Here is a 26527-nt window from a genome sequence, read left to right on the forward strand (position 1 = left end):
TAATTGCTGCAGCTGCCATATGAATGTAGTGGAGAAACAATAGAGGGTTTCAGTCCACTTAAACAGGTCTGTGTGTGCTTTCCACCCGTGATCAGTTACTAGTTTGTTTGAAGATTAAGAAACAACGCAAATGTGTTACAATAATAACAATAAACACGTTATATTTATTGTATTATATTATAATCCTACTGAACATACAAAATATGTTTAGCCACTTGGACATTTCGTATCTGAAATCTTTATTAATGTCCTGTACATGTTTGGACTTTTCTGTCCTTAGAGAGATAGTCCAGAGGATTTGTCTTTTTTTTACTTAACCTCTGAGCAGCATTCACCACTAAGGGGAGCTACAACTCTGTGTTTGGAAGAACAAGCATGAGGTTACTAATCACTAAGAGTTGGATTCACTATGGTTAACTGTAAGAAACATATCCTCCTAATATAGTCAAGGGTATTTTTAAATTTGAACTCATCAACATTTCACAAATCAATCATAATCAACCACTGCTGACAAAACACTTTGAAGGAACCACAAGTGTAAAACTATTTAAATTGCAATATGCACTGTCATCGCATGAGCGGTAACAGAGAAAAACATGTGACCCCCCCCCATATAAAAACTGTGATGACAGTTTAATATGACTGTAACTGGTAGATTGCTGCTTGTAACAGAGAAGTTGTGTCATGTTTTTAAAAAAGTTGTCTTTGGTAGCAACTTTGAGATGAGGCCCAGGCAGTGCTGAGCTGTCAGTGATTAATTGAGGCCCTAGTTCATAGACTAACTACTCATAATCATTATTTCAGAGAGCTTAACGGGACTAAGACAAAGTTAGGGTACGGTAACCAACACACTACCTACTAGTATGCCCATCATTCACACTTTCCACTCAATTTTATATGCGTCATTGTGCGTTGTCTTTCAAGTGTGACACATTTTGTTGCTCATCAGAAAACACCTGAGACACGTCAACTAGCAGTGTCTGTATTTGTTGCTATAGCATCACCACCTGAAGTACATCTTGTCTGAGCTGTGCTGCTTGAGCGTGAAGAGATACATAAATGAGCTTGTATTCTTGGCCAACAAAGATTAATATTACAATCTGTTGACACTTGCCTCAGCAGAGTTAATTGCTCTTTCAGTATTACTATTGTTAATTATTTACCGACAGTAATATTGAGTTAATTATTTCTAATCCCACAAACTTCCAGTGGACATAGGAATGTGGGACTCTGTCATCAGATGGTGTTTCCAATTAGTCCCTGAGGAGCCTGAGTGGGACAGGCTCCACAGCTCTGCTCCTCCGCTAAAAATAACAGCTCACACAACTTCATGGAGTCTAGTAACAAAACTATCCTGGGATTCTTTGTAAGTAAAGTGAAGGTCAAAGGTTATAGGCTTTTAGCCAATAGCAGTGCTTCCTGTTTAAATTGGAATAGTTTGAATCCTCCGAGAGGTGTGGGTAGGAGAGGGAAGAAGCATCTGTGAGAGGCCCACACATGTGTAAGTCTCATAAGGTCACAGAGAACTGAAGGCCGACTGAGTGAACATGAACGTAAAAAGGTTTTGTTTTACACTGGGGAGATTTATTGAGTTAAGAAATCAAATGTTCCATGAATCCTTTTCACAAATTTAAAGCACTCCGGTGAAACTGTGGTGCTGTCTACAATCAAAAGATGGTGGCAGTGATAGGTGCAGGCTGTCTGATGCATGTCCAGCAGCATGCTCAAACATGATGTGATGGAATCTGCACTGGCAGAGTAGTCATCATTTTTAAGTATGACTCACTCTTTGTGGATTTCTTTATTTCTCTGGGGCCTTGGAACTAGTGCAGGGGCCTGGCACTGACAGCAGAAAATCATACATAAACCTGTTCCTGTTCCCACACGGTGACACAACACTGCAATAGCTTCACTCATCAATACATGGGGGCAAGTTGGGAAATGATAGAAGACAAAACAGTGAACTATCAGTGAGACAATCTGTCCACTGTACTCCTGCTGTGATGTGCTTGGATTCACCTGGGACGTGAGTTCAGACATTCGTCCCCCAATTCCACATTTTGTTTGTGTTTGTCTGTTTTAGTTTCGTTTAACTGTGAGTTCAGTCGAACTCTGACAAAGCCTTACCAGCACGTACGTATGATGTCACCCATACGAGTTTGATGAGAGGTCACAGTGGAAACTCTATTTCTGTGTTCACCCACAGAAAGAGCTGTAAGGTGAAACAGCCATATAAGGCTCAATAACGAAATCCGTAAAAAACTACCACTGTGTGGGAAATATTTTTAAATTGCTGTATTAAATGAAGTTGAAGTCACAGTTGCTAGAGACTGATTGTTTTGTTCAGGAATGAATGGTCAAATTAATCTCTTGAACCTGATAAGTCATACCAACCTGTACCACCTAGTTACAGGCAAGCTGCGCAAACTTATCAGTTCCTGGCGTTATGGACAGGGGGACCGACGGGGGGGTGGAAGAGATGGTTGTCTCATGCAGCCAAAACAATTTGAAGCTTAGAGTTGAAGAGGTGAGGGTAGACTTTACATGAAGCCCTCCTCTCTGCCGTCCATCTATGTTCTTGGTTATATACTATTATACTGTATTTATTTCAGAATTTTCCAACAAGGCTTGTATTGTAATTTATATTAAATATATGGTTATGATACATATGATATCAACAACTCTACTACAATCACCCATGGCTTTTTTAATTGACTACCAACCAAGCATAAACATGTTTGCAGGTTTGTCAGAAGCTCTCAGACATCTGTGATTTGAGCTAAATGATAATATCAGCAGCTACCATCCTCACTGTATCAGTATTAATATGCTGACTTTTACAAGGTCTATTGATTGTCATGTTCTTCATTTTGTTATGACGTTTGCTTATTTGCATTTGAGCTTTAACACAAAGTACTACACACAACACAAAATACAACCAGTGCCTAGTTTTACAAGTAGCTGGCCACAAATCCAAATACTGAAATAATTTAAAACTGATGGTGCAACTACAGTCAGGGGATGTCTGATATAAATGCTTTGGCAAGCTATTCTATAGTTGTTTATGTTTTATCTGCTGGAGGCATGTATGTGTATAGAATACCTCAAAGTAGGCTATCTAACAGTTGTTGAGATGTTTCTATCTGGGAATAGATCCAAAGTCGTGGTCCAACTGACATCCAGTGATGAACACTATTCCTTGGAACTACTAGGATCTCAAAGGTGCCACCCAGTAGGGAAGAACACAGATGTGTGTGTCATCAAGCCCGGAGAAAGGATAAATTGCTGTCAGCGTTTTTAAAAAAAAAAACCTACGCATTTTTATGACAGACAGACCCCATATTTCCACCACCACGCAAATACCAGAAACTGAAACATCTTGCCCAGAACCAATGAACAACACATTTTACAAAGACCTTTCTCCCCATACAGTATAACCCTTCCAACACATATTTACAGACTTACTGTACACCTAAGAAGCCAAAATGTGAAAATTGTTGCGGCAATAAAATGTTTTGTACTTCCTTCTTTCACATGAAAGCTTAATTTATACGAAATGATCATAGATTGACTGGAAAACAAAACTGACCGCTTCACTTTCAGTTACTCTACGTTCAAAAGACTGTGTAGTAATGATATATGAATCTGTACTGTAGTTGGTGTACATTTACATTTCTCTTCAGTTATTAATCATCTTCTGTCTCTCTATGATTGTGCACTCATCCCTTATCCTGTAAACATACAATAAAATCAATGTGCTTTCATATGACCACAAGTAGTTTCATACAGTATAAGCGACACTCTTAACAACCTCACATACGCTGTCTGTTTTTGTGAGTAAAAAATGTCTTGTATATACACACGTACAAAGCAGTAAACAGATTCGACTTCAAATCAAATGAAGTCATACACAGATGAAGCTATTTGTTGTGAGAAAAGCCAGAGCTTTTAGTTGTTGCGGGGATTTTGTTTGAGCAAATCCTTTGAGTGTTGAAGCTGGAAAACAAGGAGGATCTTGCCCCTGGTACTTTTCCCCTCATCTGTGCAATGCTGGCACTTAAAAAAAGATCTTGCCCGCTTTGCCAGTTTTACCCCATAAAAGGAATAAAGAGGGGCCTATATTATTCCTCTCCAGCTTGTCCAGCTTGTCACACAGGGGGTACAAGAGGTGAATGGGGTTTATAATATATGCACATGCCTGCATTCTTCACCCCCCGCTCTCGAAGCCACACATAAACATACTGAAGTGACCTTATGTTCTTGTCATTCCACAGGAACACCTGCAGACTATGCAGGAAGTTTAAAAAAGTAATTAAAAACAGACAAGCCTGCAGTCTGCACAAACACAACAAGCACAAGCCTGCCTCTTGCTGCTGCTCAGAAAATTAAAATGCCGAGCAGCTAACAGCAACACATGGTGACTCGCTCCCCCCCCCCCCCCATCCCTTCACAGCCCGCATTCTCACAAAAATTCAGCAAAAAGAAATATAAAAGAGCAACCATAGCTGACTGGAAGCCCCATTGAGAAAGAGGCGGAGGCGAGGAGTGAAAAAAGACAGACTATGAAAGAGTAAAAGGGGTGGGAGAGGCGCTGAGGGGAGAACAAGAGGGGGTGTTGAGAAGGAGGAGAGAGTCTGAGGAAACAACTTAAGACGGTGAGAACTGAAGTCGGTGGTGAGCATACGGTGAGAGCAGACAGAGTGGGAACACAGGAAAAAAGAGAAAAAAGACGTGAAACATCCATCTGCATCACACAGGTACAGTAAACCATCTTGAAAACTTTATTTTACCTTTATTCCATCTTTATGGTGACTTTTGTTGTCAGCTACAACCCACTGAATGATCACATGTTTATTCTTAGAGACTTAGTCATCAGCGTCATATTCTGAAGCCATGAGAAAATATATTGTGACCTGTGGTGGTTACTTTAAAATTACTTCATAAATAAACCTGAAATTCATTTGTTATTTTTTTATTCAGCTCTGGGTTCCCACAGAATTCAGTTGGCGTACCGCCAAGAGAAAATGGAAGTCCTGATGGGGGTCACTAAAATTGTGTTTTATTTTCCAGCACTCAGTATTTATTTATCAAAAGTTGTTTACACAACAGAAATAAAAACACTGCAAATGTTTGATTTTACACAAAGACATTTCCAAGCTATAAACTTTAGTAAAATGGAATCCTAGATGCCTCAAATTACCGCTCTTTATAAATAATTATTTGATTATATTTATTCCACTGAATTCCCTCTTATAACTAACCTGAAGTTATCAATGGGGAAACGATTGCTACTGACACATTTCTTTACTGAGACTTGCTCTGTTAACATTACAGTAGTGTTAGTCACTAATTTAGTATTTTTACATTGAATATTAATTCTGGATGTCATTTTGTCATGTCTGTCTATAGATATGATGTCACTACAAAAGAACCTGGGCGTGCTTCTGTTTTTGCTGAGTGTCTCGTCTCTCCTTCACTCCCACGGCTTAAGTCATGCTGCTTCCACTTCCCCTCCTGTCACTCGTCCACGGATCACATTCCTTACTGCACTGGGCTCAGATGATGACTATGAAGAAGAAGATGATTATGAAAACAATGGCTCTCCTCCCATGGTGCTGTCCTCCATGAAGACTCCCCTTCTCCGAAATGAGCCCCACCTCTGCCACTACGACCCCTGCTTGGAGAATCAGCAGCCGTGTGCCTATCTTGCAACGCAGACGGGCTGCCTCTGTCCTGGGCTTAGTGGAGATGATGAGCCTCCCCATGCACCTCGTATCCAAGCACTGCTGCCAATAGACGAAGGCGATGACAAAGGAAAGGTGGAGGTGAAGTGGTGTGCTCCTTCTTCAGTGGTGTCTGGCTACAGGGTGGTGATTCAGGGACGTGAAAGTGACACCCTTGAAGTTGGGGATGCTTCACGACGAGGTGTGCTGGGATCTTTGGTAGTTGGGACAAAGGTATGTGTGGAGGCACTGAACAAGGCTGGGACCAGCACCCCCTCAGACTTCTCCTGTAGACGGTATGACCCTCCAAAATCTTCTGACCATGAGCTGTTGGTGTGGATTGTTGGCGGAGGGGCCACCCTCCTTGTAATCCTCATAATCGTCAGTGTGATCCTCTGGAAGCGTAAAACATGTCAGAAGGGAAAGAGGAACTCGGCTGATGGACTGGGGAACCCTTCTTATAGTACAGAGGGAACACTGTGATCCAGACTGTGGCATCATGAACTGTCGAACACAGCCACAGTCCTCTTGAGATGTGACTGCCCTCTTGAGGGCACAGCAACAATATGATAATGAACAAACACGGTGTTGTGATTGATGATTGGATCATTAGATTGTTTACAGTCCATTTTTAATGGATGTTTGAACATTTTGGGAGAAAGAATGTTTATTTACTGTAAATTAAGCAGCCTTTGTGGATTAACACTAATAAATAGTTAATTATTGTGTTTTCAGTTAGAACTAAAGGTTTATTTGCTGGCAAATTAACCTTAGTAGATTTGCTGTTATTTTTGTATTAATTTGTGTCTTAATGTAATGTGTAAACATATGTATTTTTAGGAAATAGCTACTGACTGAAACTTTTATACCAAACCTAAACTTAATTTTAAATAAAAAAATCTTTGTGATGGTTGAATTTTTGTTTCTTTTGAAAATCTTTTGCACAGCCCCAGGAAAGGGAAATAATGTGTTAAGGTGTAAAATTGAAGGTATGAAATTACCTTAGAATAATGCAATATAAAATAATTGTTAAAGTTAAATAAGAGGCAAGCTAATCTGGATGTTTCTGCAGCATTAAGGTACCCATAACATAAATCTTTAATACATCAACGACCTCTTGTGGGGTCCCTGAGGAATCAGTGTGACATATAAGTGAAAAACAGCTGCCAAATTGGTGTGGAGCCATCACAAGCAACAGGGACACCTAAAACATGCTTTGACATTAAGTCCTTGAACTGGAAGGTACAACATTCCTCCTAAGGGTATAGTCCTTCATTCAGTGTTTGCTAGTCACCCAAAGATGCTGAGTTGGGATCCGGTGACTATGGAGGCCAAAGCATGTGACTGTCACTATTTTAATATTCATTAAACCATTCAGTGGCTGGTTGCATGTTATACTGAATGAAATTATTTGCAATCATTATATTCTTATTTACAGTGTTTAGATGCACAGATAGATCACCATGTTTTTAACAGAAAAACAGATTTGAGAAATTGAGAAATCTGGCTGGAAACAGCTGTTTTTAAAGGATTTACATAAAATTAAAGATGCAAACATTAGTAGCCTATTGTCTTCCAACAGCATGTCATGTTTGCTAATGAAAGGTTATTAATTTAAAACTATAACTGATCATTAGAAAAAGTGGTAATGTATCGTTTAATAAAAAAAAAACATGATATGATGTATAAACGTTTGACTAATTGTGTAAATTAGTTTGTCTTTGGGCTTAACTTAATTGTTGCTTTTCGGTTGCGTAACTTCAATTTGTAATTCTCGCCTTTTATTTTGAAAGTATAAATAAAACAATTGCTGATTGGCTAATTGGTACGTCATTCACTGCAAGTCTCCACCTTCGCTCGGTGTCTGAGCCAATGAGCTGTCTCCAAACAACGTGAGGAGGAAGGTGTTTTCTCAACATGTGAAATTCACGTTGAAACTTGTCTTCAGCGATCATTCATACGAACAGGATGGCGAATACAGGTGAGTCCTCTTTCTCTCTTCTCTCTTGTGAAAGATATAATTGGACTGTCTGCAGCCTACCTGGAGTTTATGGACGGCTTTAAACTTTCCTAATGTTGTCTGAGAAACCTGATTTCCTAATTGATTAGCTAACACCTATGTTAATTAATGGGTAATAGAGCAGGTTGTAGCAGCAGTTAATTTCGTATCTGATTCACGATTGCGTGTTTCTTAATTGTTGCTACGTTTATCTCATTTTGCACTCATTTCTTTACGTTTATCATTATCATATAATTGATGCACTCATTTCTTTAAACTGATTAAAAAATGCATGAGCCAGGATTTAAAGGTAGTTATAATGTTGAGGTTTTCCTTCAGGATCACAGTTGGCACATTCAGAATGACTCAGCAGCCAGAAGAAGTGTTGATGAAGTCAAAGCGGAAGCTGATTGTCTCAGGAGGAAACCGGTTACTCTAGAAACGCACAACAAAGCCTGTCCCGCAAAAAGCAAAGCAGTGTAACTTATTATTAGATAAAATATAAACAAAGACAATGAGTTTTAATGTGAGGGAACTGTCTTCTGGAGGGAAGGGATTTTTAATCAAGCAATCAATGATTTGGGGGGTAGAAACTAATGTAAACACAATTATTAATAACACTTTATTATATTATAATATATTTTTTTCATTAAAAAACAATAATTTTGGCATGTGCAAAAGTTGGGGCACCCACTACTTAGTAACACCACTGCCTATAGAAATACTACTCTTTGGGGTTTTGCAACAGCCAGTGTCACAGGCAACATAGTATATGTTCATTTTTGCTTTATAGCGATCATTCATACAGTATTTGACATAACTGCTGCCTGCCTGAATATTATGAATGGGTTTAAACTTTCTTAATGTTGTTTGAGAAGCTTGATTGGATTTTTCGCTACAACCTGTTTACTTATTGAGTAATACAAAAGGCCAAAGCAGTCAAAGTGACAATAATATTCTGTTGGTTTAACAACTGTAATAATGTTCGAGTTTGTCTTTATGATTACAGTATAGGCAAATTCAGAATGACTCAGCACACTGTAAAATTGCTGATAAGGTCAAACCGGAAGTTAATTATTTTAGCAGGGAATCCGGTTACTCTAGAAACAAAGCACGTGAAGCAAGACGCAAAGCTATGAGATGATTAGCGCTGTAACATAACCTTCACACGCACACTAACATACTGAATTTAGCACAATGTGAAAGAAAGACCACAAGTTACAACCCGAGGGATCATTTTTCTGCAGTGGAATGTGTTTTTTTAAGTTCAGCATTTTGTTTTGTATTCTTAGTAATCCCACTTTGCCAACTGGAGTATGACTGTATGTGGTTGAAAATACAACTATTTGGGGATGTTTGGCAGCCAGTGTCACAGGATACATAGCACAAATATAAGTGGAAAAAATCATTCCACTAATTATCAGCTAAATCTAGTTGTAGTTGCAGTCAGTTAACAAACAGGACAATTATCCAAAACGTGTCTAAAAATCCACCATGAACATTGATCTCTGTTTGCTGCAGGGGTTGTTGATGTGTGCCTAACTTTGCATACAAATTAAATTCACAACCTGTTCACCTCACCTCACTGTGTATAAATATCTAATTTCATTTTTATGGAAGCTAAAATTAAATGGGGCTGTGTTTGCATAGGTAGCCCTCTTTGGCTGAGTGAATTCAACAAATAACTAACATGCATTTTTTAATAACGCAAGTGACAAATATTTGTTTTAAAAATGGGAGGGGTACAATTTTATGGCAGTGTTTAACAAAGACCTTTATGGATCTCCTCTCACTTCCAGCAACTAAGGACATCTCTTATGAGGATCTAAAAGCTCTTATGGGAAAGAGCCAGGATCTTATTCTGGTCGATGTCCGCACTAAAGGGGAGGTGGACCAAGGATGTATTCCAGGATCTGTTAATATCCCACGTAAGTGTTCTTATTCAATTAATGGAATAAAAAACAAATATGTATGTAAATATGTAGACTATATAGTATACACTACTCTCATCTGGATTAATTGATTTCTTGTTTCCCTCAGTGTTTCCACTTATCATGCACACTCACGCAAAATTTAAATGTGCACAGTGGTTGAAAATTATCACTAGTCTTTCATTTGCTTAATGTTATTGCACTTTTAATGTATTATGTATCATTTTAATGTGAAATAACGTTTTGCCAACCTCTCCTCCTTCTTTAATTCCTTAGTTGATACTGTACAGGAAGCTTTCAAATTGGACCCAGAATCCTTCAACTCCAAGTATGGAATAACTAAACCACCGTTGGATGCCCCAGAGTTGGTGTTTTACTGCCAGATGGGCAGGCGAGGTGGAATAGCCACAGACCAGGCTCACAGATTAGGATATGTGAAGTAAATATATCCTTTAATGAACAACATACACACATCAACCATTTTGATTTTAAACAGACTATCCAGGTGTCCTACATTAATAGCCTTAACTAGTTTTAGATTTGTGCTGTGTCCACTGTTATAGTTTTCTATTATTATGAAATATGTGTAGATGTGCTTGTCTGTTTTATATATAGTGCTGACCTCCCTTATATTCGGTGTCTTTTTCTTTGTTTCAGAGCACGTAATCTTACCGGAGGATATAAGCTGTGGAGTGAAAAACAGTGATGCCTGTAAAGAAAAGCATCATACATTTATTAAAATAGTAACTGCTGAGAAGGATAAAAATGCAAAATATAGAAACATTTTGGTGCTGTGTTTTTTAATCTTTTGATATGGTTTTGTTTTCAAACAGTACTGTATTTAAAATGTATGGATGACTACAAATAAAATTAATAATGGGATCTGTTTGGAGCTGCAATTACATTTAGTGGTTCAGTTTTAAGAGCTCAGTACCTACATGCAAAGTTGAAAGAAAAACAGGAGTTTAGCTTCTCCAGTTACACTAAGTGGCCCTGTTTATTATGTATGAACATGGCAATTTTATTAGCAATTATGGCTTAGATGAGAAGGCTTTAATAGAACATTTATGGTGTCATAATATAGTAGTTTAAAGCAAATTGATATAATTGTCCAGCTGAACAAATAAACTATTTTATTTGTTCATGCTTATGAACCTTTTTTAGGGTTTGGCTGACTGTTCTGCACTGGAAGACTGGACTCATGGAGGAGCTTAGTATTTCTAAAATGTAATTTATTATGAAAATACTGAGAAAATGAAATTTGTTATGTTTCCGCTTTGTAAATAAGTAATTTAATGTGTGTTATTAATAATTGTTAATTAACATAAAAACTAAAATCAAGCCTGAAATCCTGCCTATAATAATAATAATAATAATAATAAAAGGCCTTTACTCTGGAAAGGACTAGTTTAACTCGTCAGTTGTGTTTAAACTGCTCAGTACAGTAAAAATGCTCAGACAAATACAGCAGGTAGTGAGGAAAATTCTGGATTTTATTATGTATTATTAACTTATTCTAGCTAGAAACACTTAATCGATACTTGTAGAATTTCTGATTTGCACATAGTTACTCGTTTCAAGTAAATACTTTTGAAATACAGACTGAACTTAGCAGCTAAAAACCTAAGCTAACTAGCTTAGCATGTGTAGCTCGTATCTGTTAGCTTGTTAAGCTAAGCTAGGTGTTTTCAATCATCACGACAGGTGCTGCGTTTGCTCATGATTTTCGGAAAACAAAGAAAACACCGCGGTGGAAAGACTGCAGGGGGATTTTTGGTACTTTTGTGGACTGAAACTGGAGTCTGTTTTCAAAATCTAAACTGTGTTGGTAAGTTTGAAGTCGTACGTGTTCATAACTTAGTAAACACAAACTCAATACTTAAGCTAGCACTTACCCAGAAAAATCTTCTCTACATAAGAGGAACCCTTAAAACCCCAAAACTAACTAGGAACTAATTATGTTAAAGTGAATGTAGTGGAACAATAGTACCATATTGTTCTCTAATTTGTGGTAAAAGTAAAAGTAACATAACATGAAAATACTAGTACCTCATTTTGTCATGCAGAAATGTCTATTGAAGTTGACACAAAATTTACTTAAACAAGCAGGAAAAAGCTGATAATGATCACCAACATTACAAATATATATATAATTTAGCATGAACTTTATAATATGTTGAACTGGAAAAACAAATCAAAACCGATGATGTGTGTAAATGTGCTTTGCATGCACATTTAAACTACTAAAAGTAATTACTAATTTGTTATTGGCAAAACGCTGGTATTCATAGGGAGTTTTATCAGACCCTGTCTATCCTCTGAAATATGCAGAAAATGGTTGTATATAATAATAATAATAATAACATCTAGAGATAACTTCCACCAATCATCATTTGGCAAGTATTATAAAGTAAGTAAGTAATACATTTGAGTAAAATTAGCTCCATTCACCACATGGTAAAGATATTTAAATGCAAAGTCCCTGTTGCCAATGTTGCTGAAGAAAAACATCTGGTGTGTAGTATGAAGTGTTTTAACATTGGTTCCATTTGTGGTGCAGTTGCAGCTGCTGGTCCTTGGTGCACAGGGATTAAAAAGAAAGAACTCACACCTCGTATGTACACAGAGTACACCAAACAAATACATATACACGTCTTCAGCTTTTGTTTGTTACATCTAATCTTTTTGCTACATAAGTCCTCGCAGATTTAAAGAGGAGCTTGTTTCTCCCTGATGGTCCGTGTCCTGAACCTGACCCAGAGGAGCTGTGTGCTTTCACTGAGCTGCACGGTCCCCTCAAATTACTCCTGTCATTTCAGGTACAACAACAGTGATGCTGGTCTGAATAATAATTACTGACGTGGAAGCTTGATATTATATTAATTTAATTTAATTAATTATGACTATTTTCACTGTACAGATGAAAGATGTGAGACTTTTCAGCCCAGACTGGCAAACTCGTTTAGAGACATTCCTACACACTTTTACTTTAGCTAACGCAGGGGTATGAACAGATCAGTTTTGCTATCCACAGACATACCCTAAGATAGTCAGCAAAAAGTTTACATCTTTTTTATTTTCACAGATAAAAATAAATCTCAAATTCAAATTCAATGAGCAGATCCTCCAACGAGTATTCAGGTATGAGTCTCCGCAGACATATGTTACAAATTGCTTTTAATTATACTGTAGAGAGTGTTGCAACTATTAAATAATAATGTATCATGATCAGGTTAATTCATAGTTGTTGTTTTTTTATTTGATGTATACTAATAGAACAAATGCTATATTCTGTGTACTGTGGAGTCACTGTGCATTATGCAGAATTATCTAGTTTGAAAAAATAGTAAAGTTGTAATAGATGCTCGTTATGTTTTCGACTTCATGAGTAGCAGCTCAATAACAAATACAAATACTCACCACTCCAGTATCAGTGGTAATGCTCTGTTTTTAGGGAGGGTTAACAATATGTTCATCTTCTTGCAGTGTGAACATAAAAAGCAAAGTTAAACAGGCAGAGCAACCATCACTGACTTTGGATGTCACTTGCAACACGCAGTAAGAATTATTTTTAATACAATTTATTTTTTTGTGTGGATCAATTCTGTTTTACTTTCACACCAAAAATTACTGATATGTAACCAAAACAAACTTTGTCATCATGGATCAGTGCTATAGCAACACACTGCAGGACAGGGCATGCTGTACGCACGTTGTTGTCTACAAAGAGTGATTCACTCTGTTTGTTTTGAAAGGCCTCCAGGGTGTGCGAAGAAGGGATGCTGGTGTCAGGGAGGTCACCCTGTCCTTGGAAGCAGGTTACCGCTCAGTATCCCACCACATGTCATGGATCAGGGTCTGTACGGGGAGCTCAGTGTTCAGATTGTCGCACTCCTTAGCCCATGTATGCTACAGTACCCCAATCTGGCAACCCAGCTAACTCACATACAGATATCCTTTGCTGATTTTATTGAAATTCTGTTTATGGTTTTCATGAACAAAATCTCTTGGCAGGACTGAGTTGTGAAGAGTGTGGTAGTTTCAGGATTTCTTCTTTTGGAAGGTGACATGGTTCATTTGGCTTTATCATACTTTGACCTGCTATGTGCACTGGGATGGCGTGCAGCTGAGTATGTAAACAGGGGTCAGGGCCAGAACGTCCAAGTCCCAGTTTCTAGGATTCTGCTAGAAAACGGTCCCTTTGGACAAGGAATGAGTCACTGCTCAATTGAATGCTTGAGCAGAAGGATGTTGTAGACTGTAGTACAATCTGTGTTGTTTTGGGCATTTGATTTGTCGTAGTTGTCCTTGACTTCATATGTGTTCAGGTGTTGGTTTACAGCCCCAGTAATGTTCCAGTCACAGAGCCCTCCACCTTCTTCCAAACATTGCCTGCTCATCTGGACAGTCATGACCTGGGTTTGCATGGCCTTAACTGCTCCTCCAGCAAAGGTAGGCAATCAACACTCCTGGGAACAACAGAATCAAAGCCAGGACACATTTAGGTCCTTTGCTACAAGATTTGCAGCTGCAATTTTAGCTGGACAGGGTGTAATTTGAAACAGGACAGTTAATCTTCTTCTAAAAAGTTCCTCCCTAAAAGACTTAAAACTTGGATTAGTTATGTCCTGACCGTGAGATTAGAGTTGAAAACTAATTTTAACCACCTGTGTTTATCAGGGAGAGAACTTGTTTACAGCCCGGAGCTGCTTATATAAACTTTAATGGATCACAAAAAGCCTATAATTTGAATCAGGAATAAAACCAGTACACAACACAATAACAAAAGCCGTAAAGAAACAGACAAGATTTTCTTCTTGTGGCAGCATTGCATGTCTGGTCTTCATCAGTGAAGTTGCAGCATTTAACCAGCCCGTTGTTGTGAATTGCAATCATATGCAACAAATATGCATAAGTGGTTTACATTTACTGTGAATATCTGGTTCCAATGTGAAAAGCAGTGTTAGATTCACAAAGCAAAGCATTCTCACAGCAGAGAGTTGGGGTGTGAAGTTTGTGTTGCGTAGAATGTTGGTTCCCACAAATGGATTTAGTAAAACTACTCTAAATAATGATGATCAGGCTGTTTGGAGTTGATCTGATTAGGAGGCATTTTAGTCTGGAAATGTAGTTTAATCTTTATTTAATACATCACTTACTGGCTGTTACAGTGCAACATAAATAGAATGTAGGGCTGTGTAGTCTAATGTGGGACAGTCATATCATGATAAAGCTAGAAATGGGCTGATTTCTCAAAAACGGTTGTTTCATAATAAGTGTTCCCTTCTAGATTACGCACTGAATCATAACCACAAGAAAAATCACAGGACTGCAAAAACCGCAAGTAGCTTATTTATTCACAGCTTTCCTTAAAAGAGGAAGACATTTTGAGATGCTGTTGTTTTTACTTAGTGCCAGGAAAAGACTTGGTAAAACATTTTTGACCCACTAAAGTTAGGCGAACACCAGTTATTAAAAGTAAAACTGTAACACTGAAGATTACTCTGCCCAACCCCAAGGTGTGTCATCCATTACCAGAGTGCTGTCACTGTACAAGTGTGCCCTCAGGCTGAACTCAAAGTGTTCATTTAAACTTGTGAAATGCTTTAACATTCTCTGCAGATTTTGTGTACAGCTGCGGCACTGTGTACAACGTAGAGCAGGAAAACTGGGAAGATGCAGAACACGAATCAAGTCTTTCCTCTATGCACCAGAGCCTCCTGCTTTTCCTCTTCCTGCAGTACAGTGACCCCTTCATCTCACAGATCCCTGACCTTATGGGTAAGAGACAACAGCAGCATATGTAATCACGATAGACTGGTACGATAGACGATTCCCCCTACATCTCAATCCAAGAGTAGGATAATGTTTCAGTTTCAGTGGTGACTGGGATGTCTGTCTACAGCCACAGAGATGCTGATAGAGCACCACCTGGAGGATATTCTGAGCAACAACAGACAGACTATCACAGCAGCTGTGCAGACTGATCTGAAGAACACGCTGAGAGTCCAAAATCGCAGAAGAAAGGCAAGTCTGAAAAAACACACACACCTATTATTTTACATACTAGTGTGTGACACAGTGATTTTCCTGAGTCACACACTATTGAGTAATGAGTAATCAAAACGTCTGGTAATTGATCATTAAAGTTGTGCAACAAGCAAAAATGTCAAATGCCACCTTCTAAAATTTTCTGAACACATCACCACAGACTATAGAAATTTGTTCATATTGTTTTATTGTCATACAATTAATTTTAATTATCACCATATTAATATTTACACAAAGGATATATTCAAATGCATTTCTGATGTATGTATTTGGTTGTCACATGTGACATTTAAGGACCAAGAGAAGCTGCATTCTGCTATCAATGTGATTCTCAGTTCATCCATCAGCATTGTGAGCTCCAGCAGTAACATGGACTTCAGAAATGCTTGTCTGAACAGCATGAAGGTATGAATAAATACACATTTTAAATGTGCATTCAAGTATTTATAATTTGAAATAAGATTGACATCACTAAAAATACATATATATTAATAGTTTGACAATGATCAGGTTAATGTGTGTTTGTCAGGTGTGTGACACTTACGAACTGTCGGCCTCCCTCTGTGAATCACTGAGGAGGGTGACATCATGGAAATTTAAACCCAACGGCAGGTGCTACTCTGCTAAGGTGAGTGTTTGGTGTTCTCTGGCACCTGCCAGTTTCAAAAGCAGTACATCACAGTACATCAGTGCTTATATACATGTCATCACATTGTTGCTTCCACAGACTGAAGAACATCCTGAGAGTGATGAGCACACCAGAACAGAAATCTGACTGCATCTGTTTGTCATGGAAGAGTTTTGTCATGTGTGAAAGTAGTTACAACTGGAATTAATATTTTTGTGTGGTAGTATTGCATGTTTTAAACATCTTTGTAATAGAAATGGCAAATTTAACATTAATTCAATCTTTAATAAAAATAAATTATCTCTGTTATTATTATCTCCTAAATAAGCAATAACATGAATTTGAGTACAAGTAATAAAGGATTAAAACAATGTTCACGCTGTACACAGCAGTGTAGTACATAGTGTAGTTTGCGGTTGAGAAACAAGTTAAACTAAAGTATTTTATACCTAAATCAATAATCTTACAGTACATTGAGTATTACAGGTTTTGAGTAATACTGTGTGACAGATCCAACCCAGCAGGTGGCGGTAATGGTTCGTTGAGTTGGTCAGAAATAATAAAACAAGAAGAAGAAGAAGAGTTTCCGCTGTTGTTGTGTTTGGAAATGACGTCAGTTCCGGCCGCCAAGCCGCGCGACACCGTTTCGCGGTAAAATGAAATGTGTATCTGATGTTGATTCATATCGATTTATCACATCTTTTCTATAACGTCTATTTAATTGCTGTAGATAGAGTTTAAAGAAAGAGAAGTAGTTCGTCGACGCTGTTATGCAGTGAAAGCAAAGCTAACGTTAGCCAAAGCTAAGTTAAACCACTGAACGACGTTTGGTCTCTTCTACACGGACGTCAGCTAACAAACCGAACATTATGGCGCTGGTTACGACAGAAAGTTTACAGTCAGAGCTGGAAGTGTTCGACATAAGCGGTCTAGATGAATCCGTCCTCGACAAGAGTAAGTGGCCAACATCTGTTAAAACTGAATGTCACCAGTGCCCCTTCTGCAAAAGTAGCTAGGTTTACTACAACAAAGTCAATAGGATTTAAAGTGAAGCACTAGTAAAGTAACATTTTTATAGTATTTGTTGTAACAGCTGGAAACAGAATCTCAAATGTAAGGAACGTAGGGTTAAAGGTTGTGATTTAGGCACAATTTCAGTTACTGCAGATAATAATTTGCCTTGTGGCTCGAGCTTGACACAAGTATCGCTTATTGTTGCTTAACTTACACTTATATCTGCTCTCCTTCCTTTATTTCTTGTCTTCTGTCCCTCAGTGGTGGAGCAGTGTATTTGTAACAGGATACAGGCAGATGAGATGGTGTTGGAATGGGTGGCCTACAGTACCACAAAAAGTGGATTAAAGCTCAACATGGACACCTTGGAACAGTTTGAACATGAGGTGACAGGCTCATGTTTTCTGGTCATTAAAGTAGTAAATATTTAACTGGCTATGTTTTAGTAATAGTCTGATTGTCTCATGTCTGGATTGTGTTAGTGTTCAAATAGTTTGGAGCATACTAACCACTACCAGTTAATCTATGTCTGTGTCACAAGACAGGAGTTTGTATTTACTGTTTATTTTCTTTGCAGGTGTTAAACAAAAAGCATAAATCAAAGCAAAGCTTCAGAAGAGAAGATACTCATAACAGAACCAGAGACATCCACTCGCTGCAGGACTTGTATCCTTCACAGTTAACTCTTGGTAGAAAAAAACACACATGGGTCTGTGAGTAAATATCTGGTGTTGCTGTTGTGTTACAGTCCTTGATATTATTTGTTCAGAATCAAAGCTGAGGAAGAGGAAGAGAATCTACTAGATTCCTACTCCACTCCTGCAAAGGTAAGTTGTCACATCTATTTTTTCAAAGACACAACTTTAATAGTTTTTGTTATTTTTTTATTATGCCTTCATTTTTAAAGCTACAATGAATGAAAGTGGGTAATTGTCTCGACCTATGGTGTGTTTGAGTTTGTGTTTTCTTGTGTGTCTGCAGGGCTCTCAGAAACGAGCACTGACCACCCCAGAACATCCTCATTCAAAGAGGAGCGCAGCCCTGAAGGCCAGTCCTGGCTTGCTGCTGTCTCCTGCCAGCTTCTCTCCCAGGTACTGAGCAACAGACTGATAAGCTGGAGAATGGCTGAATTCACCACATCAAGTATTCACATACTGATTTCTGGCTTTGAAGTTGGTCATAAGTGTCAGTGATCTAACTAATTAATTACTTAACTAGTGACACTTGGAAAAATGTATATTTGTTGTACTGTGATTTGACTCTGCCATTCTCACCATCTGTCTTTACAGTGCAACACCCTCGCAGAAGTACAGCCAGCGAGGAGGTAAAGGGGAGGTGGTGGCTACGTTTGGGGCTGTACAAGGAACGCGCTGGGTTGGCAGAAAGACTCCAGGCATAGGCATCCAGGTGGAGCTACTAGAAGGGCCTGAAGACTCCCTCCGAAGCAGCTATAAGTACATGTTCCAGAGGTTGCGGGATGTTCGAAATGGTATGTAGCTGTATGACCTCATGTTCTCATGTGGCTTTCCATTGGCACAAGACTGATATTGGCCTTTTTTCAAAGTAAAGGTTTCCCTGTGTGATTAGCAGAAAAAACACTGTCAAATAAGATAAACAGAGACAGCATTAATAATTGCTGTTGTCGTTTAAGTGCCTATAATACCGACTTCTGCATCTCGCTTCTCCAGTGTTGACAGAGAAGATTGAGGAACTTGGTGAGAGCCTCAGGTGTCATTTCAACATTGAAGAGTTCTCCCCTGTTTCTCTGCCTGCTCAGGTACAGAGGTGTTCGTGTTGTAGAAAATCTAAAAAATAATATAAAAAAGATATAGATTTAGATATAATATATGTAATTATGACAGGCTTATTCTCCGTTTTAATAATGAAAGTGGGAACTTTCAAATGGAGAAAGCTGTCAATTAATTTGAACTTGTTGGTTAACTATTATCATTATTACTATTACTACTATTATCACTGTTAGTGTGTCTTCAATGTTCAATCCTTATGACTCAGTTTGCGATGTCTTCACATGTTTACAGGACAGAATAACAGTGTTGGGGCAGGTATGCTGTGACAGTAATGGAAAACTGAATGCACAGTCAGTTCTGCTGGAGGCAGGACCAGAACAAGGTGGTCAGCAAGTACCTGTTGATCTATCAGAGCTCAAAGAGTACTCTCTGTTTCCTGGTCAGGTGAGCTGAAGGAAACTTCTTGTCTTGTCAGATTGCCAGTTTGCTTGTTAACTATATTAAGAAATCAAATCTTTGTAGTTGTTAGGTTAAGATTTACATTTAGCTTGGCAACTGTCTCAAACTTCCTGCCATTTTTACAGCAGTTAACCACACACATTGAGTGGTGGACTCTCCTTTGCCTCTGCACTGAGGTTTGTGTGCAGCAGGTTATATGGCCACCAAGAGTAACAGAGCATGCCAAGGACCTGGGCAGCAGATTCACCCAGTGTCTGACCGAGAACTCTGACAACTACTAAACAACTCCCCCATATGAATATATAACCACATGAAAGTGTTTGTCTTATCTTAGAGTACAGATTAATGCCATTGTCTGCTGACTTTAAACAGGTGGTAGTGATGGAGGGGATGAACACAACAGGAAGAAAACTGATGGCTTCCAAACTATATGAGGTTAGCGACAGATATGAATCAGAGAAAATGCTTTAATCAAACAGTATACATTTGAAATAGTTTTTCTCAGCTTGTAAAATGTTGATCTGTTTGTGTTATATATGTCTTATTCTTTTTTTAGGGTGTTCCTCTTCCCTTCTACACTTCTGAGGTGAAAATTGAGATGGATGAAGGTAAGAAAAATGCTGATTGATGCTGGTTTTAGTGCACTGGGTTGTAATGGAGTCTGGTGTTGGTAAGATCAGTCCAGTGCTTCAATGAAAATCTGCCTGTTTTAGAGGCTGCAACTACAAAAAGAGAGTTTTCCGTCTTGTGTAAAGTTTTGTTCTTGGTGTCTTTTATATAAATCGATATTACAGAGCCAGTCAATGTACTTGTGGCCTGTGGACCGTTCACTCCTTCTGACAGCCTGACCTTTGACCCTCTGCTGGATTTGATCAGTGTCATTGTCAGGGATCGTCCTGATGTCTGCCTGCTGGTACAGATGTTGCTCTATTACTGTACACATTTGTAGATCTTTGGCATAGGCCTCAGAGATACTAGTAAATACCTGTGTCAGTAGTTCAGAGAGATAAGTACATTTACATGACACCATGTGTGTTTTCTAATTTTGCCTTTTCTCCTCTTCAGCTTGGGCCGTTTGTGGATTCCAAACATGAACAAATTGAGGTAGGTTTAATTACTCACATGATCCGGTCATGTATGTTTACCTCACAATACCTTTTCTTTCTGGAACGAATATTTACGAATAAGTGTGGCATAGTGAATTTCTTCCATCCAGCAGATTTGTTGCTTGCATTAAGATCACTCAAATCAAGTTCATCAATTTTTTTACCATCTCCCCTTTTTCTCCAACAGAAAGCTCAAGTCACAGAGACGTTTGAAGCAATTTTCTCCAGGTGTATTGAAAGTATCGTGGATGGCACCAAAAGGTACGTGTCGCATTCCCAGGAACCTTGAAGCTCCTGATGGTACTGTCCTGTGATGGGTCCTCATCAGAAACTGATGAATGAAGCCTCATGTTTTCTTTTATCCAGTGTTGGTTGTCGTCTAGTGTTTGTGCCCTCCCAGAGAGACATCCACCACCACTTCATCTACCCACAGCCTCCTTTCACCCTACCGAACATCAGCAAGGATCAGGCCCAGGTCAGACACACAAAAAGCTGAATGTAGGATTTTATATGTAATAGAAAATCTCTGCTGTGTGACTTTAATCAGAAGATTCAGGCAGAGAAACTAAGTATGGTCTGTTTGGTTACTGGTAAACGCACATCTGCACCAACATGATCTGTGTCATTTGTTGATCTTCACCCTCTGCAGCGTGTCACCCTGGTCCCTGACCCCTGCACCCTGCTGATTGATGGTGTGACCTTTGGCTTGACATCCACTGACATCCTCTTTCACATGGGTGCAGAAGAGATCAGCTGGTGAGGACTGTGCCTTTGTACCCCTTTAGTTTGTTTCACAATAACCACATGAACAAACATAAAAATCTTTATATTGGTGTTTTCCCAAATAACAGGAGCTCCAGTTGCTTTGTGTTGTTTGATATCTTAAAGAATGCCTTCACTTTACAGTTTTCTTTTTCAAATAATATTGACTTGTGTTGCAGTGGCACTGGATCAGACAGATTCTCACGTATACTGAAACACATGCTGACCCAAAGGAGGTAGGAGTCCTAAATGTGTTCCCTTGTTTGTGTTTCTGAAGTTGCACACAATTAATGAACCCTGTGTTTCTGGTACAACTTTAGCTACTACCCACTCTACCCCCCTGTGGAAGAGGTTAACATGGATTATGAGAAGTTCCAGAGTTTCGGTCAGATGCCCCTCACCCCCGATGTTCTCATCATTCCTTCGGAGCTGCGCTACTTTGTAAAGGTACAGACCTCCAATACGTAAACATGCAGCCCAGATTTTTTTAGGTCTATTTATTTAAGGAAATGCAATCGAGAAATAATCTGCTGACTACATTTTCAGTTTAATGCACTTTCACCTTTCTTAACATTTGCATTAATGAATCTAAGAAAGGCTGTTTATAATATGTTTATGCCTTTTTAAAACTTTTTCTCAGGATGTGGTCGGCTGTGTCTGTGTGAATCCCGGTCGTCTGACCAAAGGTCAGGTGGGGGGGACGTACAGCAGGCTGCTCATTCAGCGCAAATCTGCGTCAGAAGACGGACAGAGAGTGAGGCCCTGTTTGGCTGCTCAGGTGGTGAAAATCTAAATCACAAGAGATTTACAGAGGTGACCTGACTTAACCAGGACCAGCAGCTTTAATAGCTGATGTATAGAATGTAGAAACAAATGTACTTACTGTACTGTTGAAACCATAATGAACAGTGTATTTTTATATGGCAAACCTGTGTGGTGTACTGTGCTCTGAATGATGGTGTCGGTAACTAGTAGAATATGACTCGCTGAGATACTGGAACAATCTTTCCAATAAATTATTGTCACCCTTTGTCTGTCCAGGGTTTGGGTGACACACAAAAAGTTAAAGGATTGTTTCTATAGTTTAAGTTGTAAGAGAGATACACCCCCCCCCCCCCTTTTTTTTTTTTTTTTTTTTTTTTTTTGTACGTTAAATTTTAGTCAAAATAAATATTGTTTAATTTGTAGTGGGAGTTATTCCAGGTGAGCTTTTATGTGTGTGTCTGTGTGTAAATGATGCAACATTTACATTTTTGTATCAAATCCTACAAAGCAATGTTATCTATAAATCTTATGTTACCTCCTTTTTCATAAGTTGTCTTAATATGTTTCAAATTTACTTGTGAATTAGTAAGATTTTTGTCCTTTCCTCCTGGATCGCGTTATTTAAGAGCAACATGTTTAATCATAGAAGTGGTCAAACTCATCAGATTCATCCTCCACTTGGAAAATCTTCATCTTGTCACAAACTGCTGCAAAAAAAAAAAAAAAAAGAATATTTCACATATTATAGAAAGTCAACATCTTAAATAGTAAGTTGTTTTTTTTTTTTTTTTATCTCACTTTGGTCCCATGGCACTGTACCTGGTGTCTCTGCACCTTTTAGGTCCTTTTCTCTGAAAATATTTAAAGTAACACAACGTGAGAAGCATATACTCAGAAGTGTTTTGTGAATGGAGAAGTGAAAACTGTACTCACTCTTTCATCTCTGTTTGTTCTTGAGGTGCGAGGAGATTCTCTATATCGTCGTCCTCACTGAAATCACTTGAGTCATCTTTATTAGAGGATTCTCTTTTACTCCCCTTCTCATTATCATCGTCTTCAGCTGCTTCATCAGGAATATGTGTCCTTTTAGATCAGAAACGGAGTCAGTATAGTTCAGGTGTCGCTGAAGTGCTGAATACTTGATTATCTTACCTGCTTTCATGTGGAGCGATGATGCTATCCTCAGAATTGCTTTCTTCCTCTGGTTCTCCTGCTTTCTCACTCCTTTGCTCCTCTTCCTCCTGTCCCTCTCCATCATCTTCTTCAGCAGTCCCGTCTTCATCCCCCTCTGTCTTGTCCTCCTCATGTTCACTCTCATCCTCCACGTCTTCTTCCTGAGAGGAGGTAGAACTTCTGTTCTCACAGTTTTCATCCTTCACTGCACCCTCACTCTCCTGCTCCTCCATCTCCTCCTCTACTCCTGTCTCCTCTTCATCCTTGCTTGTCTTCTTTCTGGCAAAAACATCCTCATTTTCCTTTTGCTCTTCCTCTTTCAGACTGTTATCTTTTTCTTGAGAATCATCACTCTCCTCCACCTCTTCCTCTTGTTCGTCCTCTTTCTGTCTGCTCTCTTTTTCTTCAGCATTATTATCTCCATCTTCATCATCCTTTTCATCTGCACTGTTTTGCGTAGAGCTACTACTCTCCTGCTTGTCTTTTTCATCTCCAGCTCCATTTTCAATTTTTCTTTTCTCATTTTTAAATGTCTCAGATTTTTCGTCAGCACTTTGATTTCCTGCATTTTCACTTGCGGATTCCTCACTCTGGGTCCCTGATTCTTCGCCAGCACACTGACTCACATCTTTGTGACTCCCCGAGTCATCTTCTTTGCTCCTGGTTCTTTCCTTTGCCACCTTATCCGTCTGTGGTGAATCAGCGACTCGTCCCTCACTTCTCCACTTTCTCTTCTTTCTTCCACTTGAGATGCATTTCCCTGAGGAGGCGTCACTTTCAGAGCTTTGGACCGCTGCAACTGAGGCAATGATAATGGCGCTAGAAGCTCTAGATGCCCTGGAAGACAAATAACCAAAAGATATGCACAAAAATGTAAGAGGGTAGTTGAATGTTTGAATCAAACATCAAATAATAATACCTAATTTTAAATAAATGCCCTGTGTAAATGTAAACATATGGAGGAATTAGTAAAAAGAAAGTACTGAGAGTTGACCCTGTGAATCTTTATTTACATTTAAGCATTATCTGGTTTCAAATTTAAATTAAGGAAGGATTCAAAGGTGAATTATTTGTCCCACGATCTAAAATCTGTTGAGAATTTATAGACTTACTCCTGAGAGCTGTGCCCTGCTTTCTCTGAGGAGGTGCACTGTGATGATCTTCTTCTCCTCTCCTTCCTCTTCTCTCTGATCATTTGGCTGGAATCCCTGCCGCTCTCACTGCTCTCTGCATGACCGCTGGACAGACGAACTATGTACAGGATGTACAAAAAGAAGTTAAACGTTTGTAGATTCACACGGTGATAGGAGTGCTTGTATTTATTTGTCATATTTTGTCCCCACACCTGGTTTAATATCCAGCTCTTGGGACAAACGACTGCTCCTGCTTCCACCACCTCTCTCACTCTTGGAGCTTGCTGCTCTGCTTGCCTCAACATCCTGGGCCAAAACCTGTGAGAGTCTTGACTCAGGAGGAGGCTCCTCAGTATAGAGCTGACCCCACAGAGCCTCAGAGCCTGAAGGGAGTCCATCTGCACCTGCAGTTTGGATGTCGGTCTGCAGGGAAGACCAGCCAGGTGGATCCTGCCTGGGCCAGGGGTGACTATGGCTGGGTGTGGAGGTGAAGTGATGGAGCGTGAATGGGTGAAGATGTGGGAGAAAAGATGGAGGGACATAAGAGAAATTCTCAGGTTGACATGGTCTCATAGGAAACCTTACTGTCTGGGACTGAGGTTGGGTCAGCCAGGAAGACTGTATGAAGGGGGGGTAAGAGGAGTGGATGTTTTGATTGTGGTATTCTTGAGTTGCAGGTTTTTTGGTAGGACCTGCAAACAGACGTACACACTAAATGCATTCGAGTAAAGACAAACCTGCATTGTGTGGTGTTGCAAAAAAATATCAGCTAAACTTCCTAAAATTTAGAGTGAAGAGAACAAACCTTGTGAACGTGAATGTCGATTTGCAGAGGATTTTGTCTCTTGTTCTTCCATATTCTTCAAACATGACCTCAAACAGTCCTCCATCCTCTGTTGAGGAAACGGTGTTTTTGACATTGGTACTCAGAACTTGAATAATTATGAAAAGCCCAGACGTTTGCTTTGGCTACATATTTCTTATTTTAATGGAGAACTGTACCCTCACCGTCCTCTGAGCATGCTGTGTTTTCTCCTTGAGTTGCTGCTGCCAGCGGGAGGAGTTCTCCTCAAGGTACCGCTCATACTCTATCTGCAGGGGCCAAAGGTAATGAAGATGTTTTAGCACTAGAGCTTCACAGAGGCAAGAGTAAAGAACAAATGTGAATGGTGAGTGTTTGTCAAAACCAATATAACAGCTGGGATTCTTTTCCTGGACTATTTCCTAAATTCTGTGTGTGTGTGTGTGTGTGTGTGTGTGTGGCGCACCCGAATAGTTTTCATGGCAGCATTTTGCGCCAACATCTCTTTCAGTGTGTCTTGTGCTTTCTCAAACTGCTGCAGAAGCTCCTTGTTGTGTTGTTGTGCTCTAAGCTCTCGCTCTTTCAGCTCCTGCCAGCGCTGCTGCAGTTGCGTCACTCTGCTGCAGGTAATATACACACACACACAGATTAAAACATTTATACCAACATACACAACAACGCACGTATCTTGCGCCGTTTCTTTTGTACACTTACAAATGTGTGTGACTCTGAAAACTTGAAAGATCAGATTGCAACAGCACTGGCTTGTTGACATTGTAGAGGAAAAAGAACTGCATTACAATAGAGAATCATAGTAATTCATCATACACAACATAATAACCAGTAACCTAACTCAACACACTGTCCTGGGATGACAGGTAACTTTACTGTTGATATTAAAAAAATGTGTCTTGAAATTATCCCTAAACGTAGCATCCAAATCCCTGTGATGGATAAAGAAAAACACACGACACAGTACAAATCAATTTTAAACAAATGCAATGATGATCATCTTTATAATTGCTGTGTCTACTCTGTCCTATGTAGTTTTAAGAACCAAAATCCCCAAGTTTGGCAAATGTCCATATTTCAAAGAGCTTACCTATTTTTTACACAGTGATCTCTTTGCTTTGTGAAAGTGTTCTTTTCTGTGCCGTTCAGCTGTCTAAGAGACAGTAAATTCTCCTTCGGTGCAGCCATGACTGCAGGCTTTTAGTGGATGCAGAGATTATC

At 39.1% G+C, this 26527-nt stretch overlaps 5 protein-coding genes across 6 annotated transcripts; 4 read left to right on the forward strand and 1 right to left on the reverse strand.

Annotated features, from left to right (window-relative positions):
• Positions 1 to 4581: 4581 nt before the first annotated feature.
• Positions 4582 to 6639, forward strand: LOC113160039 (leucine-rich repeat neuronal protein 4). Its single transcript, XM_026357069.1, has 2 exons — positions 4582 to 4757; positions 5410 to 6639. Exon 2 carries the CDS (start codon positions 5412 to 5414, stop codon positions 6204 to 6206), a length of 795 nt encoding a protein of 264 aa, XP_026212854.1. The 5' UTR covers positions 4582 to 4757; positions 5410 to 5411; the 3' UTR covers positions 6207 to 6639.
• A 977-nt stretch (positions 6640 to 7616) lies between these two features.
• LOC113160121 (thiosulfate:glutathione sulfurtransferase-like) lies at positions 7617 to 10468 on the forward strand. Its single transcript, XM_026357188.1, has 4 exons — positions 7617 to 7704; positions 9522 to 9650; positions 9930 to 10092; positions 10311 to 10468. Exons 1-4 carry the CDS (start codon positions 7692 to 7694, stop codon positions 10357 to 10359), a joined length of 354 nt encoding a protein of 117 aa, XP_026212973.1. The 5' UTR covers positions 7617 to 7691; the 3' UTR covers positions 10360 to 10468.
• Positions 10469 to 11066: 598 nt separating this feature from the next.
• Positions 11067 to 16690, forward strand: zgc:195212 (DUF4554 domain-containing protein). 2 transcript variants are annotated; one of them, XM_026358026.1, is made up of 14 exons: positions 11067 to 11124; positions 11358 to 11481; positions 12214 to 12267; positions 12351 to 12472; positions 12574 to 12657; positions 12739 to 12794; positions 13140 to 13211; positions 13409 to 13604; positions 13982 to 14105; positions 15276 to 15434; positions 15559 to 15680; positions 15999 to 16109; positions 16234 to 16332; positions 16432 to 16690. In XM_026358026.1, exons 1-14 carry the CDS (start codon positions 11104 to 11106, stop codon positions 16477 to 16479), a joined length of 1392 nt encoding a protein of 463 aa, XP_026213811.1. In that variant the 5' UTR covers positions 11067 to 11103; the 3' UTR covers positions 16480 to 16690. The 2 variants fall into 2 exon arrangements, with proteins under 2 accessions (XP_026213811.1, XP_026213812.1); XM_026358027.1 differs by lacking the exon at positions 12574 to 12657.
• Positions 16691 to 16937: 247 nt separating this feature from the next.
• pola2 (polymerase (DNA directed), alpha 2) lies at positions 16938 to 22546 on the forward strand. The gene is made up of 18 exons (XM_026357007.1): positions 16938 to 17286; positions 17608 to 17732; positions 17924 to 18012; positions 18116 to 18173; positions 18328 to 18437; positions 18636 to 18835; positions 19035 to 19123; positions 19386 to 19538; positions 19926 to 19988; positions 20110 to 20161; positions 20348 to 20466; positions 20619 to 20657; positions 20847 to 20920; positions 21026 to 21134; positions 21309 to 21415; positions 21601 to 21657; positions 21742 to 21868; positions 22062 to 22546. Exons 1-18 carry the CDS (start codon positions 17202 to 17204, stop codon positions 22212 to 22214), a joined length of 1809 nt encoding a protein of 602 aa, XP_026212792.1. The 5' UTR covers positions 16938 to 17201; the 3' UTR covers positions 22215 to 22546.
• A 229-nt stretch (positions 22547 to 22775) lies between these two features.
• Positions 22776 to 26091, reverse strand: LOC113160939 (high mobility group nucleosome-binding domain-containing protein 5-like). Its single transcript, XM_026358404.1, has 10 exons — positions 26009 to 26091; positions 25761 to 25914; positions 25501 to 25584; positions 25298 to 25385; positions 24705 to 25184; positions 24472 to 24610; positions 23339 to 24196; positions 23120 to 23269; positions 23006 to 23037; positions 22776 to 22893 (listed from the first exon to the last, which is right to left on the reverse strand). Exons 1-10 carry the CDS (start codon positions 26089 to 26091, stop codon positions 22823 to 22825), a joined length of 2139 nt encoding a protein of 712 aa, XP_026214189.1. The 3' UTR covers positions 22776 to 22822.
• Positions 26092 to 26527: the final 436 nt, after the last annotated feature.

This window comes from Anabas testudineus, chromosome 10 (assembly GCF_900324465.2).
Source record: "Anabas testudineus chromosome 10, fAnaTes1.2, whole genome shotgun sequence".
In the NCBI taxonomy this organism is placed as follows: Eukaryota; Metazoa; Chordata; class Actinopteri; order Anabantiformes; family Anabantidae; genus Anabas; species Anabas testudineus.

Bases quoted from the DNA above. Each gene is read 5' to 3' on its own strand.
- LOC113160039 (XM_026357069.1), top strand. From the start codon at position 5,412: ATGATGTCACTACAAAAGAACCTGGGCGTGCTTCTGTTTTTGCTGAGT.
- LOC113160121 (XM_026357188.1), top strand. The intron at 9,651-9,929 runs GTAAGTGTTCTT...TTAATTCCTTAG, and splicing joins AGGATCTGTTAATATCCCAC to TTGATACTGTACAGGAAGCT. The intron at 10,093-10,310 runs GTAAATATATCC...TCTTTGTTTCAG, and splicing joins CACAGATTAGGATATGTGAA to AGCACGTAATCTTACCGGAG.
- zgc:195212 (XM_026358026.1), top strand. From the start codon at position 11,104: ATGCTCAGACAAATACAGCAG. The intron at 11,482-12,213 runs GTAAGTTTGAAG...TTTGTGGTGCAG, and splicing joins TCAAAATCTAAACTGTGTTG to TTGCAGCTGCTGGTCCTTGG. The intron at 12,473-12,573 runs GTACAACAACAG...TTCACTGTACAG, and splicing joins AATTACTCCTGTCATTTCAG to ATGAAAGATGTGAGACTTTT.
- pola2 (XM_026357007.1), top strand. From the start codon at position 17,202: ATGGCGCTGGTTACGACAGAAAGTTTACAGTCAGAGCTGGAAGTGTTC. The intron at 17,733-17,923 runs GTGACAGGCTCA...TTTTCTTTGCAG, and splicing joins TGGAACAGTTTGAACATGAG to GTGTTAAACAAAAAGCATAA. The intron at 21,135-21,308 runs GTCAGACACACA...CACCCTCTGCAG, and splicing joins TCAGCAAGGATCAGGCCCAG to CGTGTCACCCTGGTCCCTGA.
- LOC113160939 (XM_026358404.1), bottom strand. From the start codon at position 26,091: ATGCAGTTCTTTTTCCTCTACAATGTCAACAAGCCAGTGCTGTTGCAA. The intron at 25,915-26,008 runs GTAAGTGTACAA...TATTACCTGCAG, and splicing joins TTTCAGAGTCACACACATTT to CAGAGTGACGCAACTGCAGC. The intron at 23,038-23,119 runs GTGAGTACAGTT...AAATATTTTCAG, and splicing joins GAACAAACAGAGATGAAAGA to AGAAAAGGACCTAAAAGGTG.